Source organism: Leptidea sinapis, chromosome 25 (genome assembly GCF_905404315.1).
Source record: "Leptidea sinapis chromosome 25, ilLepSina1.1, whole genome shotgun sequence".
NCBI lineage: Eukaryota > Metazoa > Arthropoda > Insecta > Lepidoptera > Pieridae > Leptidea > Leptidea sinapis.
In genome coordinates this window covers 6,979,566-6,997,896 of record NC_066289.1, presented here as the reverse complement: position 1 = coordinate 6,997,896, position 18,331 = coordinate 6,979,566, and the positions used below count along the sequence as shown (strand labels likewise).

Here is an 18,331-nt window from a genome sequence, read left to right as displayed (position 1 = left end):
CTAACGTAATGTTTGTTGTTTCGCTCGATCCTAATGTTAGTAAAATATACACTTGTGACGATGCGTAGCGCTTTCATAAAATCTAAATCTAAAATCGTACTAAAACCATGTGAATCACAGTTCCAGTCCTGGCGTTTTATGTCGACGCTTCGCAAAAAAAGTTTGTGTGAGAAAGGTTATTATAACATAAATTATTTTCTTAATGATACGACTGACAGGGAATGAAGCGGACACCTCAGGCTCTTTAATTATAAATGTTTATTGTTTTATAAAAAAGGCTGGCTGAGTTTTTTGCGCCCGTTCTTCTCTTCTTCTTCTGAGGCAGTTTATTTTGAATGGGTTGTAGTTTTTGACGTTCAATAAATTATTTTGAATCCTATTTTCAATAAAAATATTTGAATTTGAATATGGTACTGATTCCTACTACTTATTATTACTTACTTCTTATTTATATAATACTAAATGAGAAGTATAGTAAACTCATCTAGGGAAAACTATACAATATAGTATGATATCTACTAGCAAATAGAGTTTACAGGGAAGGTTGTGTCGCGCATGCGTGGAGGCTCTAGAGTCTAGATGTATGTCAAGGATGTGCTAGAATCACAAGGTCAGTCGTGTTTGGCGTCCAGTGTATGATCGTAGCCAATCCAGTGGAGTGCTTCATTGAAAATGGACTTAATACCACCAGTTACCCCATTGCTGAGTAAGTAGTTTATTGCACTAAATCAACACTGTTCTAAATGTCGTTTTCGTAAGAATATTATGCATTTTTGTCGCTTTTTTGTAAATAGTAACATTGTATCAGTAGTTGCCTCACTTTGTATTCTTTTTAATTATTTACTTATCAGTGCCTTTCTTGTTTACGATTAAGACTTTGTGCATGAATTTATTTCCACTACAATATAGTAGTCTCTTAAAATTATATTTGTATTGTGTGATACAACAATATCTTGTCTCAACAACAACAATGTATCGTCTTGATTTAGAAAACAAAATTGTTGATGTATTGATATTCAAATAATTAACTATAATTTTATGTAAATAAATAATCTATTTAATTTCGAATATGGAAAATTGTTGTCGTTGCCGGTTCTTCGCGACACAAGCAGTTTTACGACTCGGAAGTGTTGAAAATGTAATCAACTATTCAAGTGTTTCTTTTATTTTAAATAAAAAAAAATATTTAATAAACTTTGACACTAGAAGTTATTGTTTTATTAAATGCATGGATGACGTTGGAATCCATATAATTTAATAAACACATTTCAAATTATTTTTTTGTTATATTGTGTCACGGCTGATTCTTATATATATGTGATATATAGTGATATCACTTGATTTTTCAATCCAATCCAAAATGCTGATTTTGACATTTCAACTACCAGTCTGTTTCTTCATTCAGTCCATATTGCATATTGGAAGCGGTCGTAAGGCTACATTCGACCGATGGTCAGTGCTGACGTCGGTCGAGCGAATCTGCACGCGCTAACCATGTTGCGTTTAGTGCTCAGCTGACATCAAACTTGATTGCGCGTGTACAATTGCATTGTATCGCCATAACGCGTCAGTAGACCGACGTACGACGGACCGACAAGATCGGCCGACGATTTTCGTCAGTGCGACGTAGCTGTAGGCGCGTAGCAATTCATCAGCGCTAGACTGATCGCGATTTTCAAATTTAAAGCTGCGCATGACCGACGTCAGCGCTGACCGTCGGTCGATAGCTTTAATCAGTTTAGAGGAGAAGGTGCTGTCAACTGTGACAATGAGACTAGTTCAAGCTAATTTGGTTGTCTTTGATTTATTGGGATTATCAAATAACGTAAACATCAAAACTGTCCTGTTTTGTGTATACATAATATCTTAATATGTAGGCATGTGATTTATGCCATGACTAATTATGACAGTAATCACGACCTTTATGTTCACGGACAATGAACTTAAGCTGTAAACGTCCATGGATCCAATATAGTTTATTTTTTCATAAATTGTTATGAAATATTTGATATTTAAAAGGCTTTTTAACTTTGAACATGATTCATTTTATTTTGCACGCAGTACCTTACAAACTAACTTGTTATGTATATTACAACAGCCAATGTAAAATAATCTATTTTTTTAAAGAGTGGCCGTTGAGTTTCCTGTATGTTCTTCTCATGAGCTCTACTTTTTTCAGACTGCGCTTACCTAAAGCCTATTTGAATAATGCTTATTTGACTTTGAATCTATCCTGTCTCCCACTGTCCTATGGTCTGGTATTCAATACCATGATATTTTTACAGATAGCAGCATTGAACCTCTAGATGACTACGATTCCCCAAGAGCGCCGTTACTTCGCCAAGTCTCTCTTGACGAAGAGCGACTGGACGACTGTCAAGGACATTGGCGAGGTGCATACATTGACGGAGAAGAAGAAGAGAAGGGAGTGAGGTTGTTCAGGGCGATGCTGCTCCAACATCTCAGGACCGAAGAGTTACGACCTCCACCCTGTATGTTGGTACCAGCAAACCCTGATCCCAAGTATGTCAATATTACTTATTATTTGTATTTCATAATTTGTACACTCTAAATAAAAATAATCTCAGTTCCAAATTCCAAAAGCCTTTCCTATACTTATATCATGATCAGGTAGTGTCTTAATGAAAGTGATGCGTGAGCATTTCTAGTTAGTTTGTGTGACTGTGTATTAAAGTCAGGCGAGATGAAACTGACTGGTTTCACTTTTACAGTTTATTTGTAAAAGCATTACCAATTGTCTTTGACAAATTATTGGAAGGGATATGTCAGATTATCTTATCAGTTCGACAATCATGCCAAGAGTAAGGCACTTGTCAATCACACGGTTTGGCGTACCACAGTATCAGCTCGAACCATTTGACCGCGTGCAACGCAGAGCTGCTCAAATTTTCGGGATCCAGTGCTCTGTGAACGGCTCGATCACCTGATGTTGCGTAGAGACGTGGTTTCATTGTGTCTGCTACCGCATCTATTAAGAGAAGTGTTCCGAACGGCTGTTTGACCTGATTCCTGCCACCGAAATCCACCTTCGCACGACACGCTACAAATAAGAATATCATTTCCACCATCTGGATATGTGGTGTTCCTCAACAGTGCGGATTTTAAGGAACTTTCTTCCACGTACAACCAGGCTGTGGAATGATCTTCCTTGCGCGGAGTTTCCAGGACGATACGACGTTGGTACCTTAAAAAAAAGCGCGTACACCTTCCTTAAAAGCCGGCAACGCTCCTGTGATTTCGCTGGTGTTGCAAGAGAATGTATGCGGCGGTGACATATACGGGTCACCCGATGTTAAGTAATCAAACTTAACATCGGGTGACCCGCTTTTTTATTCTCCTCTTCCATAAAAAAGAACAAAAGTGCCTCTATTTAAAAGTAAGGATCATTCTCGAATGTAATCGAACAAGTACCCAGAATACATAACAGCATGATTAGTAAAAAACTTTGTTTCGGTTCAAGCTCGATATGTTAATGTCGAGATGCCTTTACGCCGGTAGGTTCCTGGCGTATTTTAAGGAACAAGACATTTGCCGTCATAACAATATCACGCTTAAAGGCAAAATAAAATTATATTTAATAAAAGTTACCGGCAATGTACACCGTCTTATTTTTATTATGCGTATAGTTTCCCTTGCAAATTAATTAAAAACTTAAATTTCAAATCATTCACCATACTTTTAATGCAAAAAGTATTTTTATTTTAAAGTCATTTAACTCACTGAAGCCATCCACCGTTGGGATAACTGCTCCAAGAGCGTCGAAGATTCGTCAAAGATTCGAATCCCACATTGTGCATAAATTATAGCACAAATTGAAAGTTGTATGATTCAACAGAGGATGGTGGATGTATTGGAGAGACTGGCGCAGCTTAGAACGAGCTGCCAGGAGGTTTAGAGAGACAAAAGCATGGCCGCTTCTAGCTGCCAGAGCCGAGCACATACCTCTGCTGAGCCTGGATGAGGTCGCCTTCGAAGATATCATGCAGGAACTGTGTCAAGTAAGTTTTCAATTTGTTAGAGGCACGTCAACGGAAATAAGGGGAAGTTCATTTCCTGGAAGCAACCCTTCAACCTCAACCCACTTCCCGGATGTAAAGCGTCTTGAGTATACTGTCTTATAGAATTATAAATTCAATGCCTCACTTCTAAGTTTGAGTATGGGAAATTGTTCCATAATCGGGATCGATAAATTAATAACCTGTGGGAGGCTCCTTTGCACAGGATGCCGGCTAGATTACGGGTACCACAACTGCGCCTATTTCTGCCGTGAAGCAGTAATGTGTAAGTATTACTGTGTTTCGGTCTGAAGGGCGCCGTAGCTAGTGAAATTACTGGGCAAATGAGACTTAACATCTTATGAGGTTTTTCAATAATCCTGAGCGGCACTTCATTGTAATGGGCAGCGCGTATCAATTACCACCAGCTGAACGTCCTGCTCGTCTTGTCCCTTCTTGTCATGAAAAAAATCGATAACCCACCAGTACCACAGATAAACAAGTGGATTAGAGAATGTAGTTTAGTTTTATTTCCAATATTTCTTCATAAGTCTAAGATATTTTTGTTTCATGCCGTGTTGGCGCCATATTTCATTTGCTCATTTCGGAACACGCTTGTAACTGTCAGCGTCAACGTCAGTTGTCAAGTTCTCGTTTCCATTCCTCGCTTCCTCCTCCTTCCTTCCGCACCCCGTGCCCTGACAGACATTTTCACGTAGGTAAATCAAGCGCTGACACGCTTGCGCAGCGGACGCGCCACCTATCTAACCTCATCAGTGATAATTGACCTAGAAGTAGTAACATAGAAGAAAGGATTAACATAAAGGCCAATTTGATTCCCTCCGTCCCTGTATGTCTTTCCTCACCAGCACATCCATGTAGAAACAACTCGAGTTGTTTTCTTTTTGAACTATTCTCTCAATTGTTACTCTTTGGAATTGAGGTATCGAATTTATATACGAGCACCAGAATAAAAAAAAACCGAAACATACAGTTAGAAAAAAATAAAGAATAGTTAAAAAAAACTAAAAAGCACGCTTTATATAAAATTCAACTAAAAAATAGAAAATAAATTTAAATTGAAAATAGTGTAAAAAAAAGATATTTTATTGTAAAAAAAAGCGTGGGGTGTAGAAGAATTATTATTATAATAATATCTTAAAAAGCATTATTTTTCATTTTTTAGTTAAATTAGTGTAATGTCATCGGTCCTAGATAAATCTATAACGAAATCTAGCCGTTTAAAGTGGGTCAAAATCGCGCCCAAAGAAGTCGGTTACAAACATACAAACATACAGGTGAAGCTAATATAAAGCGTATAATTACATAATAAAGGCCTTTAAAATTATTTGATTTCAATAACAACTATAAATCATTTTTGTTTACTTAGATACAGAAATGAGTATTCGTAATCTATAATTTTTGTTTTTCTATTTACCACCACTTCGGAAAAGTTGAGTGTTTCGAAGACCTATTTAAGATTCCTTTCGCCGAATTCCACCTTCGCAAGGGGTGTCTTAAGCTCGGCCATACTACCTTAACGATTTGGATGTGTAGTAATGTGTGTAACTTGCGCGGTGTTTCCATGACGAACCGGAATGGGGGTATATGAAACATGTACCTAAACCTCGATTTAAAAACTTGAAATTTCTTACCCTGCCATGTATGTATATTCTTGGAGCCTGCCTATTTGTGAAAAAATACAATAATTTATTTACAACTGCTGAACAAAAACACACAAGATGTATCAGAAACAAGAAACGGCTTGTATTTGAAACACCACAGCGTACTTCGCTGCTCGCGGAAAGTGCATTAAAATATTTAACAAATTACCTGAGGAATTGAAATGTGTGCCTGTATGTACATAGGCTGCACTAAAAGTATCGGGAATGGAATATTTCCACTGTTCCTGTCATATTAAAATCTTTTTAATTTAAAACTCCTTGGTTTTAAAAATCGAATACCATTTATTTATTTAAAAAAAGATTCTCGGTCTTGTCACAAGATCTTGTCAAACTTGTGTAGTAGTTGAGAAAATGACATTGACTCGAGAAATTTCTAGAGCGATGATTTATTATGACTTTCGAACTGGTTTAACACAAAAACAGTGTGTTGACCGGATGATTTCTGCATTTGGTGATGAAGCCCCATCCAAAACCACAATTTATCGCTGGTTTGCTGAATTTCAATGTGGACGTGTCAAGCTCAGTGATGATCCCCGTCAAGGTCGCCCAAAAACTGCAGTCACCAAAGAAAACGTTGATGCTGTGCGTAAGCTGATTGAGGAAGATCGACGAAATTCAGGCAATGTTAGACATTGGCATGAGTCAAATACAAATAATCTTGCATGAAAAATTAGGTCTAAAAAAGTGGTTTTCCCGATGGATACCGCATTTGCTCTGTGAAGAGCAAAAAGCGGCTCGCGTTACTTGGTGCGTCAGAACTCTCGAAAGATTCCTCGCAGGATCCTCAAATGCTGTATACAACATCGTATCAGATGACGAATCCTGGATATATGCGTACGAACCCGAAACAAAAAACCAGTCACGACTTTGGGTGTTCGAAAATGAGTTAAAGCCAACAAAAATTGTTCGTTCACGGAGTGTTGCAAAAAAAATGGTGGCCACGTTTGTCTCCTAAACCGGCCTATTCCTCTTGAGGGACAAAGAACGGTTAATGCAGGATGGTATGCTAGCATTTGTTTGCCACAGGTCGTTTTTGGACTCCTTAAAGAGAACTGCAATGCGAGTTCTCACACTGCGCACAGAACAAAAGAGTTTTTAGAGCAAGAAAACATAGAATTATTAGACCATCCGCCGTACAGCCCCGACCAAAGCCCTAATGATTTCTATACTTTCCCTAAAATAAAGAATAAATTGCGTGGTGAGAGATTTTCATCACCTGAAGTTGTGGACGCCTACAAAACGGCCATTTTGGAGACCCCAACTTCCGAATGGAATGGTTACTTCAATTATTGGTTCCATCGTATGGAAAAATGTGCCAAATTTCGCGGAGAATACTTCGAAAAGCAATAAATACATTTTTAAATAGTAATGTTGTGTCACTTCCTTGATTCCCGAAATTTTCAGTGCAGCCCTCGTACATAAATCAAACTAAAACATATTCTATTGATTTTAATTAAAAATGAACAAGTATTTCTTTCTCATTTGTAAGTACCTGTAATTAATTAACATAATTCTACACAAGCAATTTATCAATTTACACAATTTCCTTGGGCTTGAATAATAAGGTAACATACGTACGGATTTAACGACATACCATAAATCCACCATCCATATTATTAATTGTATCCTGCGCAACTTTTAAACACTCCTAGAGTTTACACAGAATAGACAACATCACATGTTGATTATGTTTTAGGTAGATAGTTATTTCATTACTAGTACCTTCAGAACACACATGACATAGGTAGAAGTAGGTAGGTAGATTTTAACTAAACCAACGATGTAATACCTTGTTTAGTAAGTAAATGATTTGATTTGAAAAGGTCGGCCATTTTCTTGAGATTGTGCAAGACGGCGTGAGTGGCGATGGTCATTACTAATCAAAGACGCACATTAATTTATTTTCAACTTCGTTTTTTCCTTTGGCTAACGCGAGTGTTATACATTTAAATAAGACACGTTAAGTTTCCAGATCTGAAAAGGTCTCGAAACTTAAATAATAATAAAAATGTAAATTTTACGCAAAATCTAATATAAAAACACAGTTAAATTAACTGATTTTGACACGTGTTTTAATCGTATAAAAAGTGTTTTATTAAAACTCTGTTTGTATCTAAAACGTTGTTTTTATTTTCAGGCGTGTGTCCACATAGAACAGAGGGCGCTAGTGGTTTTGGCGTTTCTTTGTGAAGTCTGTTCGCGTGCAGTGCGCGTGGGAGGCTGGTGTAGAGCGGCGGACTGGGCGGCAAGACACGTTGCGCAGTGCGCTACGCCGTGGGCTATCCGTCATGGAGGTTGGGTGAGTGAGTTTGACACCTTCGTTTGCTTTACCCACGCACCACTAGAATAAAAACTTGAACATCCGGAAGAAGATTATTTCACAGTTTAGTACTATGGTGAAGAAAGCTACTTGAAGACCACACTGTTGGGAAACGCCATCTTCCATGACCGTAAGGTGAGATGGACGAACTCCCATGCCATACGTATATTATGGTTCCAATTGTTATCCTTCCTGTTAATTAACTTATTAATGTTATTATTATACTAACATACAAAAGTTTGTTTGTATAACAGGACTCCATATTGTGCAAAAGATATTATGTGTTGCCTACACAAATATAATATTAAGAATAAAAAAAATATTTACTAATATTACGGCGGTAATGATTACTATTACATCAATGACTTAATAAACAATACCAATTTTGAGAATAAAGCATTCGCCAAAGGGCTACTTCATGACTATTTTAATGGCTCTGCCCCCATTTGACCACATAAATTCAAATATTTTTATACAAAATAGGTGATATAGATAAATAGGATATATATGACTTATTGAAAGTCAAATCCTACCACCCATTCCAAAAAGTAGGCCTCTACCCTGAGAAGAACGGATGCGAGAAACTCAGCGGTTTTTTTTCTTCTTTCATAAAAAATATTGTTACAAAGCAATATCATACAATTACACTTATTATTTAAAAGCCTTAGGGCGGTCGCTCCATTCCCAATCTGTGGTATTATCATTAAGAAAGTCATTTATGTCATAGTAACCTTTACCACACAAACTTTTTTTAACAATTCTTCTGAATATCGTAATACATTTGCTTTGAACATTTTCTGGGATCTTGTTGTAAAAGAATATAAAACGCCCCACAAAAGACTTACTAACTCAACTTAGCCGAGTAGTAGGCATTATAAGTTAATGTCTATTCCTGGTGTTAACATTATGATTATGACTATTGTCTACGTACATACATAACATTTTCAAGAATATAAAATAAAATAAAAAAACTAAAAAACACGGTTTGGTTGAAAAGATAATGGTTAAAATTTAAAATGACCATCAATTCCTGCCTTATCGACGCCTTATAAATGTTTTTTTTTATAAATTAGCAAAAATCTTATTTTGCAAATTGATCAATGGATTAATATTATCAAATTTATCTATTTTCATCGGTCCTCGATAAATCTACGAAGTTTGAACGAAATCTGGCCGTTTAAAGTGGGGGGTAAAAATCGCGCGAGTCGGTTACAAACAAACATACATACAGGTGAAACTAATAAAAGAGTGTTATAAATATATCCGTACCCATATAATAGATTATTAAAATTAGTTACAAGAAAAGACTGTTACCCCATGTAATCTTCATATTTAAAATGTTTTCAGAGTAATGTGGTAGAACGGGCTAGCGGCAGTCGACGAGACGACACGTTCCTGGCCGGAGCTGCTATCGCTGCAATACTGGCATTCATACTCTTCTGTAAGACCAGATTACGTCTTACATTACTTTAAACTATTACTTTGTTTGTCAAAAATATAACATGCATTCTTATTATGACAATTAGGGAAGAGACGAGCAGATTAGAATACAGTGCCGCTCAGGATTCTTGAAAAATCCAAAAATTCTGAGTGGCACTACAATTGCGCTCGTCACCTTGAGACAAAAATCACAATAATGGTTACACAATATTGCGTTACGGCAGAAATAGGCGCCGTCGTGTTACCCATAATCTAGCCGGCATGATGTGTAAAGGAGCCTCCCACTGGTATAAAACCTAATTCACACACCACAAACTAAAATACCATCTGGTAACCTTCGTTAACATTGCGGTTTTCAAGTAACTTTATTACTCGTACTACCTGTGTAATAATCTTCATCGTGTGGTGTTCAGTTGTCAATAAGACTTCAAAAAAAGTGTAAGCAGGAAACGCTTCTGTAATGAAAATGAAATGAAATATATCTTTATTGCACACCACAAAATAATAAAATAAAAAATCGAGACTACAAAAAGCAATAGGCGGCCTTATCGCTTAAGAGCGATTTCTTCCAGGCAACCTGTAATGGAGTAGTTTATTTGAAAAGATAACCGAAGATGATGTTATCGATATGCATATAATTTAAACATACAGTAAATAATTCCAAGAAATAAACTAGTGATTAATTTGTCACAGTAATAAATAATAATGATGGAGAATTGTTTTAAAAGATCGTAGAAGTAATTATTTTTAAATAAAAAAATATTTTAAGCTTGAAACAAGCGACAGATTGCTTCAAAGCAGTTGATTCTAGTTAGAAATGAGATTCAATACTGGTTAAGATCTGTATAGCAAAAGCGGCGTCTGTTTTGCTGTTAAACAGTGATGTGTAAGCACTAATGTGTAAGGGCGCCGTAGCTAACCAAAGAAATAACTGGATTAATAGCACATAACATAATCTGCAATGACATTCTATACACACATGAGGACATATCTTTCGCTGTCTGATAGCGGAACGGCAAAAGTGTGCTTAAAGACAATGTATGCACACCTTTCCTCTGAGTCGTGTGTCAACTCTCACTGTGTGAATCGAGTTCTAAATTCAACATAAGTAGCCCAAACTGAATGAATGTTTTACATTGCTGTTTGTTGACCAAGAATATTTTAAAGAACTGGAGTAAATGCGGCAATGCATAGAAGGTAGAAGATAGTCGAAGTTTAATATGGTGTAATTTGTGGCATGTTCCATATTTCGGCTTTGTTTTTAAGCGACATGATTCACTATATGTCTCTAAGTGAGGAGCAAAATTTCTGTGCCTCTAAGATTTTCAGTTCAATCCAGACTTCGGCGCGGCACTGCATTGCAATGGGCAGGGCGTATTATTTAGCCCCAGGTCAACGACTTGCTCACTAGCACTTGCTTCGTCACATTTTCTCATAATAAAATCTAGAATACATTCCAATAGCAAATAACGCAATGTATGTTTGTAATATATACTTTATACAATATACGAGTAGTTCATTGTATTCCTGCTTGCATAAAATAACGTGGAATAATGCTGTTAATTTTTTTACAATTTTCTAAAAAAAAAAGTCTCTAACACTCGGAACCCACTCTCAGAATAATTAAATTTCATGTATCTTTCAATAGCGCTGTTATAAAACAGGGTGGGGTGCGAGTGTTTACTGTTTTCTTGTAGCTTCCTCTTTAAAACCACTTAACGCGCGAATGTGAGCATATGCCTCTTTAATAGAGGTTTTAAAAAAAATAACGCGACCGAGCTTGTATACTATAACAATATGTATATATATTACATGTATTATATAGAATGTTTTATTTTCCGTTACTTAAAAAATCGTATTGTCATTCTAATTTGTTACTGAATAGGATCTCAGATCGATATAGTGTAGTACTGTACTTTGTATTTAAAACACTAGGATGAAGAAACTAATAATTTAAGAAATTTTCTGTGTTATTACAAAAAAATTAAACATGTGTTGAACACTTGTTTTAAATAAGTTCTATTACAAATCTGTATATTTCTGAAGTTTGGCTTTAGACAATCTTTAGATATTGCTTCTATTTAAACACGAGTCGAAGCTTGTCTAAGGTGTGTCTAACGCATTAATCACATTCATATGGAATATTTAGATTATATGATGACAGCTGTCAAAAATTGCGTTCCGTTCCTTTAATAGTTCCTGTACACTTCAGCTTATGTTGTGTTTAACGATGTTTAAGTTAAACGCAAGCTAAACACTGTTTTGTAATAGAAAAAGATAAACTTGATTTTAGACGTCGTTATTGTTAGGTCACTGACGTTGTTATAGTTAGGTCGCTGTTTAACAAAACACTGTCTAAGCCATGTTTATTTTTTTTTGTAATAACACCGTTAGTATTTCAGTCGGATCCGGAGAAGAAATAACAAAATATTTAGATTTTTATATATATTTTAAAGATACTAATAATACTCTTTTTAGATTTATTAGTTTTGTTATAGCAAAAGCCTTTGTTAAATATTTTATCAGACAATCTTTTAACAAAATCTATTAATTTGTATATTTCAAAACACTGTTTAAACAAATATTTAAATAAATACTTTTTAAAGGATTAATACGCGTATTGTAGCTGTATTTTAGGGGGACTACAGTGGCCAAAGAATATTTTATCTAAAAATCGTACTTAGATATGGATTTATTTTCGGATTTCCGTTCAGTATGTATTTTGCAGTCTATTAAATAACCTTATCTCCTTAGATATTTTATACGTCTAGAGAGAGCCTCTTGCTGCTAGACAACCGATGAAAACAGGCCAGTTTTATATTTTAGTGTGCGTGACAAGCTACGTGTTACACTCGCAATTTGTATGTCACTTTGTGTTAGTGTGCGTGCATTGCTCAAAATAGAGATATTTTAACTGTTAACCTCAATTTTTCCGACGTGTGACAGCTGTCAAGGTCTACCTGGACGTATAAATGATCTTAACCATTTATAGGTTACCATACCATGTTCTTTAAAATGAGTTAGATGCAACACTCAATTAGTACCGCTTAAATTTGTGTCACTCACTCTAAAATTATTAGGATCAAAGCCGACGTGTTGGTCGCAATTAAACACTTCATCCTTTTTATGTCTAAGACTTTTTGTATTTTGTGGTCTTGCAAGTTGCAAGGTATTATTATTTGCTTGTCACATCCAGGTAAGTACTCACTTCATCTGTAATGTGACCATACCATTCAAGAAACAAAACGCGATTTTTTTGATAGACAGGCAGGAGTTTACGTTAAGTTTCTACAGCTTTACTACTAAAAAGGCAATATTTGGATAAGAGATTTGGATAAACTTGTACTGTGTACCAAAATATTTCATCATAAGATTTATCTGATTTATAATATTGCCACAGATCAAAAAAATAATATATGACGCTTACAAAGATATACATTCGAAATAACTAGACACGTTATTTTGATTTAATTTTCTATTTTTCTAAATTAATGATTCACAATATTTGTCATCTGTGTTGTATCTATCTGTACGTGTAGATTTATTGTTTTGAATAAATTATTTCGATGGATTGTTGTTTTTACTTTCATGTTGATACTCTTTTGTGTCATCTGTCAACGAAACTCATAAATAATAATCAAAATATCAAATCTGAAATTAATAATTATGGAGGGTAGAGCGCCAAATTTATAAAATAATAAAGCTATTTGTAATTAAATCCTATATATTTCAAATATATCTATAACAATAATATTCATTTTAATGATAAACTAAAACATAAATATCAATAGTTGCCAACTATTGCCGGTAGATGGCAGTTTGCGCCCATATGCACGTTTCCCTATAATAATTCTGTAGTATATATACTACATTCTTTTGTACAGCCTAAGTTGTTGCAATGTTCGATAATTAACTACTTTGATCGACAATTATATTAAATTTTTTAACTCGGCATACTTCAATTCGTTTACTTTTGCTACATTCACCATACTTCATACTATACCCTGTGCCTACACCAGCGCCATGTGGAAGCTTTTGGAACTGTTATTTACAGCATAAACTAGACTCGTCTTTATCAACTTTTCTCCCATAAGTGATGATTTCCTTTCCTCTACCCTTCATATATATAATATAAAAGAAAAGGCAGTCTAAACAATGTATTGATCTTTTCTCGTTATTGATTTAGCCGCTTACTCTACGAGCGAGTGCATTGCGACGATATCGTGCTTCTATTGTCGATTAATCCCTAAGAGAAGACGATTATTTCGTCAGGGTAGGGTATAGGTATACCCTATAGGTATAGGTATTCACGGGCTACTTTCCGCAACTCGACGTCTGCTATGCGCCTATTTTGCGTCGTTGGGTTGGGTTGCTAATCTTGCTATCAAAACTCCTCAAGGAAGTTACTCAAACCTCTGATGTCACCCATGACCTCGGGGACAGTCCTCAGTGACCTCAGGTGTTTGGCCCGTTATGTGCCCACACTGCAGCACTCCAGGATGAGGTGTGTGGCCGTTTCTTCTATCTCCATGCAAGCCCTGCACAGGGGACTGTCAGTGACACCTATATTAAACGGTTGTTTGTTAAAGGGGCCGTGACCCGTTATTACATGAGTTATCTTACGTAATCTTGATCGTGTGTGTTTCACCATCTTTTGAGAGAGCCTCTGATCTATGCATGGTAGAGCCTCTTTTGCCTGTCTGCATCCACTCATCTCCGTCCAGTATTTATTATGTAGCTCCTTGGTGTGCTGCCTTATGACTGATGCAGGCCAACCAGAGGGGAGAGGGACTATTGGTATTTCGTCAGGGTATCGCCGAAAGTCGCAACGGAATCATAACGTGACTTTGACGACATTGTACGGAATCTCCGAATGACTGCGACAATTTGCTACGGCATTTCCATCTGTCTACGGCGATTTGCTACGGAATTACCATCTTATTTTTACTAGAAATTGTCATAACACCAGGAATAGACATAAGCTTAAAATGCCTACTAATCGGCTAAGTCGAGTTAGTAAGTCTTTTATGGGGCGATGTATTATATGCTTTCACAACAAGTTCCCAGAAAATATTCAAAACAAAAGAACTACGTTATTCAAAATAATTGTTTGAAAAACGTTTGTGTGGCAAGGGTTACTATAACATAAATTTTATAACTTTTATTGGGAATGGAGCGACCCACGGACTCAGGCTATTAAATAATAAGTTTAACTGTAAAAAATTGAAAAAAAACAGCCCGCTGAGTTTGTTGCGCCCATTCTTCACAGGCCTGAGGCATTCATTTTGGAATGGGTGGTAGTTTTTTTGACTTTCAAGTGATGTCACATCCTATTTTGAATAAAAATATTTGAATTTTAATTGCAATGCTGTCTCGCTTTCTCCTGTAGACGCCGCGTGTAGCGATAATCGCGAGATGATACCGTATTGAGTACCAAATAGTGCGTCAACTCATAAACCATGGAATTTTTCCATAAACTTGGTAGAGTACAACGTTTTTTTTCAATTTTCCTTTTTTATTATTTAGATAATTCATTTTAAAGTTGACTTACAGTTATAGACGGAAAAAGGAATCTTTTGAATCCTCAATTATCATATATTTTTTTGTTAAAATTGTATTTTTTTTATTTGAGGCATGCATATTTGGATTTTCCAAACATTTTGAATTTATATCTTCTATCCACATTATTTATATAAATGTGTGCAGTCAGTGAATTTTCTTAACAAAATCTCATCAACGGTAATCTATGTTCAACATTAGTGTGTGATCACTAAAAAAGAATGGGCTATCTGGAATAGCTGTTAAATGATAGTTAACGGAGTAAGTTATTTATATTTGACGAACGTGTTATGTAAGGAGGTGTGATCCCACTGGCGGATAGAAGGATAGTGTTAGATCTTTTGTTTTTACATAATATTTTTAGCGGTAAAATAGATTCTCTATACTTGCTATCAAAAATTGAAAATAAACGTTCCTCCAAAATGAATAATAAAAAATGCCTATTCGTTGTTTGTAGTACCACAATCTACGACTAATCTGGGTCCAAACGCAACTATTTCTAGGCTCTGTAGGTCATATAACTCACTGGCCAAATCGCAGAACATTGATTTATTCATTCCGCTTGCTCAATATAAAAAGAAAATACTTAATTTACACACGTGACATAGAAACCTCCAATATTTATAGATTATAGTTTTTAAATTGTTAAAGTTATTGTCTTATAAACGTAGTAAAAATTATGAATGCTGCGGTAGCTTATAAGTGAACTAACTCTTATCCATATAATTATTATATTTTAAGTTTTAGCATGTAAAGAGTGTAATTTGTTAGTTGCCCTAATAAATAAATAAATAGATAATAAGCTTCGATAATTTATGAGTACGTCTAGATATACTGACAGCTGTGAACACGTCGAAAAAATTAGCGGCGAATAGTTAGATTCTATTTTCAGCAAGGCTGGCACACCCAAACAAAGAGACGAACGTATGGCGAGTGCATGCACACTAAAGTAATAAATCTGGCCTGTTATCATACGTTGCCAAACAGCAAAGGACTCTATCTAGACGTATAAATTATCTAAGATATTATAAACCGCTAAGAGAAATTGTATATCTAACCGTACCCGGGTGTATTGAGGCCCTCAGTTCCCTCTTGTACCAATACATTTTTCCCTCGTAGGAATTAGTTACTTAGTCAAAACCTTTCCCTAAATCGGGGTTAAATAAAAATCAACAATTACTATTTTATAATTTTTATTGTAATTTTTCATATTACCGTCGACAAGAGCCGCTCGCGCCAAAACTCATTACTTACATTCGTATTTCTAAATAAAAACCGATGTGTCAATACACTACAATACCTGGATGCATTAAACTATCTTCACAATATTCAACATTTAATAAAAGCTTTAATATAATAATATAACTGTAAATATTAGCTCACAACTGTTCAAAATCATACATTTTCAACTCACTAATTTGTAATACCACAGATAAAACATCCGTTACTCTTTTTTTTTAGTAAGGTAGAAGCACTGGTGTTAGAGAATTTCAAACGTTTTTGAAGTTATACTTCTTAAGGCGCGTTGTGAAGAAATGATGACAGTGGAATTTTAAGATGCGCGCGCATTAATAAAACACAAATGTAACTGGGTGAAGTTGGTTCTTAAAATGTTCTGACGTTTGCGATATTCGTTATTTTTTTGTTTCTTCGTCCATTATACATATAGGCAAAGGGTTCAAGCCCGTACAGCCGTAAACTTTATTTAATAATTAAATGTCAAAGCCATCGTTGTAAGATTTTTACAATATTGTTCTTTCTACAAACGTAGAATAAATAATTTTAAGCATTTTTGCTTTGTTAGGCCTAAGAAGTATAACTTCTTGCGTGCATACATAAGTATACATACATTTTTTTTTTAAATAATTCATAACAATGGCTGGCAACAGATCGAAACAATATATAATGAACGTGACCTTCCGTTTATTTCAATGTTTATAATACACATATCTAGTTGCTATATGTTTTATTTTCATTTTATTTTGTTCGGGCATGGGTAACGCGAATATCAGCTAAAACCATATTATTTGAAATATGAATATTCAAAAATATTTCTAAATTTCATGATAACAGTAATAAACCCCTTTTAGGCATGAATATTCAAAAATATTTCTAAATTTCATGATAACAGTAATAAACCCCTTTTAGGCCTTTGGGAAACACAAATTTCGTATTGTTGGTAAGCCCTCCACTTTACGCACACATTATAAGTAGTTCAAAGTAAGTATATTTAAAATGTTCTTGCTGTATAGAATAATTAACCCAGTAAAGGCAACGTCTTCCTTTGATTGGCTAATTAGGAATTCCTCCCAACAGCAATTAAGGATTGGGCGCCCTGTGTATGATTTACAGGGATCTTAGTTCATAGAAATACTGGATGATAAAATATAAAGGGTCTGTGACATAAATAAATGTCAATTAGTTATACGTGCTGTGAAAGGGAAGAGGATGTATAGGCCTTCGTCGTCTTCGTTACCAACCATGCCCGCAACCCGAAAATTTATTCAGTTACCAGCATAGGAGAAGTTTCTAGTCGGTCGTCGGTCTTCATAATATGGGCCCTGCCAGTACGGCTATAAAACATTTTCCTCCTCCCAAAATCAACTGTATGTAACAGTTAAGTTGATCAATGATCTATAATAACTATTAATTAATTACATTACATTCTATTGCTTATTTTTTGGACTAATGAGCAAACGGGTAATGGGAATTGATTACCCCCGCCCATACTATTTTGGAACCCCAGAGGAGTTATTAGAGTTGCTGGTCTTTTAGGAGAGTGTTCGGGTATTTTTGTAGGCATCCATGTCGTATCGGCATGGAAACTCTTTCCGCAGTTTGTTTGAACGTGGCAGTAAGTTGGAGGAAAGCTACACATTCAGATGGTGATGATGATATAATTGTTTGTTGTATATTAATTGTAATTCAGCGGCAGGAAGCAGAGCACCAGAAGACAAAACATCAACCAAATCATATCTACAACGTCACCGAAGACCCGTTCACAGAATACTGCATCTCTGACTCTTCGAACAGCTCTGCAATGCATGCGATTGATTATTTTGAGCTATCCGATGCATCAGAAAGGAGAGCAATACATGGAATATCTACTTCTCAGACAAAAGTATTGTCCAACCAACCGAATACGAAGAGGTATTGTATATAAATGCTCTATACGTTCTGCTATCAATCATATTCTTCAAAGCATAAATTTTGTATTTCAAATGAAAAAGAATTAAGATTTAGCTTCCAGAGTAGTAATTATTATCACATATCAATCACGATTTTAGGGAAATAGATGCGGACTAATCCCT

General features: G+C 35.5%; 1 protein-coding gene across 1 annotated transcript; it reads left to right on the top strand.

The window, feature by feature from the left end:
* The first annotated feature begins 566 nt into the window (after positions 1-566).
* Positions 567-13,032, top strand: LOC126972113 (uncharacterized). The gene is made up of 5 exons (XM_050818702.1): positions 567-706; positions 2,286-2,523; positions 3,857-4,019; positions 7,839-8,000; positions 9,369-13,032. Exons 1-5 carry the CDS (start codon positions 673-675, stop codon positions 9,492-9,494), a joined length of 723 nt encoding a protein of 240 aa, XP_050674659.1. The 5' UTR covers positions 567-672; the 3' UTR covers positions 9,495-13,032.
* The last annotated feature ends 5,299 nt before the right edge of the window (positions 13,033-18,331 follow it).